General features: G+C 49.7%; 1 protein-coding gene across 1 annotated transcript; it reads right to left on the minus strand.

Annotated features, from left to right (window-relative positions):
- Nucleotides 1–6: 6 nt before the first annotated feature.
- Nucleotides 7–1978, minus strand: LOC112618021 (mucin-3A-like; the record flags this gene model as incomplete). The annotated part of the gene is made up of 2 exons (XM_025374642.1): nt 7–1318; nt 1524–1978. Coding segments are annotated over 2 exons (1767 nt in total), but the record flags the coding sequence as incomplete, so codon positions are not given.
- Between the last annotated feature and the right edge of the window lie 119 nt (nt 1979–2097).

The raw sequence follows: 2097 nt of genomic DNA on the forward strand, positions 1-2097 counted from the left end.
AGAATGAGTGGTGGTATAGAACAGTGGAGTTATGCTGGTAGAAGACAGAGAAGAGGACATGATGATAGTGGGTGTTGAGGACCAGATGATGGTACTAAAAGAAGTCAAGATTGCATTTGTAGATGTACTTCCCCTAGTGAAAGATTCTGTAGTGAACTCACTTGTAGATGTGAGTGAAGTTTGCAATGAGGGAGTAGAACTTGTTTGAAGGGTGGAGGAACGTGTGCTAGGAATGGGAACCTGTGATGTTGACATGATCGTGCTCAAGGCTGTTGATGGAGTGAGAGTGTGAAGAGTGGACGTGGAGGAGTCTGTACTTCCAAAGGTGACAGTAGTAGGTACAGGAAATGTTTGGGTCCCGGTAGCAGATGTCAGTACAGGAGCGGTCTGTGTTGGGGTTTCAGGTGTAACAACAATACTTGTGCTAAAGGAAGTGATTGGGGTGTTCTCAGTACTTCTGAGGGTCGTTCTCACAGTGGACATGGTGGGAGAGGTTGTGCCCACAAGGGATGATGTTTCTGTGCTTTGGATGGAGGGAGAAGATGAAATGATGTGTGTTGGGGTTGGTAACCTACTGATATCAGTGGGTATAGAGGGAAGATCTGTGGTTGTAGTCAATGAAGTGCTGGTTCCCACAGATGAGGGGGTGAGAGTTCGTACGGTTGTGGTCAGGATGTCTGTACTCAGAGAAGCTGGGGTTACAGGTGTGGAAGTCACCCCAGTCTCTGAGGTAGTAAAATGTGAGGTGATGGCAGTTGTGGATGTGCTGACTGTGGAGTAGCTGGTTGAAGAAGTGAAGCTTGGAGTAATATGTGAGCTGGTGTCAGTGGTGGTGATGGAAGAAGTGAAGGTGGGAGTACCAGGTGAGGTGGTCTCGGTGGTGGTGATTGAAGAACTGAAGCTGGGAGTACTGTGAGAGGTTGTCAGAGTCGTGGTGATTAAAGAAGTGAAGCTGAGAGTACTTTGTGAGGTGGCCTCGGTGGTGGTGATTGAAGAAGTGAAGCTGGGAGTACCGTGTAAGGTCGTCTCACTGGTGGTGATTGAAGAAGTGAGGCCAGGAGTAATGTGTGAGGTTGTCTCGGTGGTGGTGACCGAGGAAGTGAAGCCAGGAGTACTGTGTGATGAGGTCTCAGTTGTGGTGATCAAAGAAGTGAAGCTGGGAGTACTGTGCAATGTAGTCTCAGTAGTGCTGACCGAAGATGTGAAGCTGGCAGTACTGTGTGAGGTGGTCTTGGTAGTGGTGATCGAAGAAGTGTAGCTTGGTGTACTGTATGAGGTGGTTTCGGTGGTGGTGATCGAAGAAGTGAAGCTGGGAGTACTGTGGGATGTGGTCTCAGTGGTGGTGATCAAAGAAGTGAAGCTCGGAGTACTGTCTGAAGTGGTCTTGGTAGTGGTGATCAAAGAAGTGAAGCTGGGAGTACTGCGTGAGGTGGTCTCAGTGGTGGTGATCGAAGAAGTGTAGCTGGGTGTACTGTGTGAGGTGGTTTCAGTGGTGGTGATTGAAGAAGTGAAACTGGGAGTACTGTGTGAGGGGGTCTCGCTGGTTGTGATTGAAGAAGTGAAGCTGGGAGTATTGTGTGAGGTGGTCTTGGTAGTCGTGATTGAGGTAATGAAGCTGGGAGTACTGTGCAGGGGGGTCTCGGTGGTGGCGATTAAGGTAGTGTAGCTGGGAGTACTGTGTGAGGTGGTCTCGGTGATAGTGATCGAAGAAGTGAAGCTGGAAGTACTGTGTGAGGGGGTCTCCCTGGTGGTGATTGAAGAAGTGAAGCTGGGAGTACTGCGGGATATGGTCTCGGTGTTGGTGATCGAAGAAGTGAAGCTGCGAGTACTGTGTGAGGTGGTCTCTGTGGTGATCAAAGAAGTGTAGCTGGGCATACTGTGGAATGTGGTCTCCATGGTGGTGATCGAAGAAGTGAAGCTGGGTGTACTGTATGAAGTGCTCTTGGTGGTCATGGTTGAAGAAGTGAAGCTGGGAGTACTTGGCGGGGGGGTCTCAGTGGTGGTGATCAAAGAAGTGAAACTGGGAGTACTGTGGGAGGTGGTCTTGGTTGTGGTGATCGAAGAAGTGAAGCTGGAAGTACTGTGTGAGGGGGTCTC

Source organism: Theropithecus gelada, unplaced genomic scaffold (assembly GCF_003255815.1).
Source record: "Theropithecus gelada isolate Dixy unplaced genomic scaffold, Tgel_1.0 HiC_scaffold_8007, whole genome shotgun sequence".
NCBI lineage: Eukaryota > Metazoa > Chordata > Mammalia > Primates > Cercopithecidae > Theropithecus > Theropithecus gelada.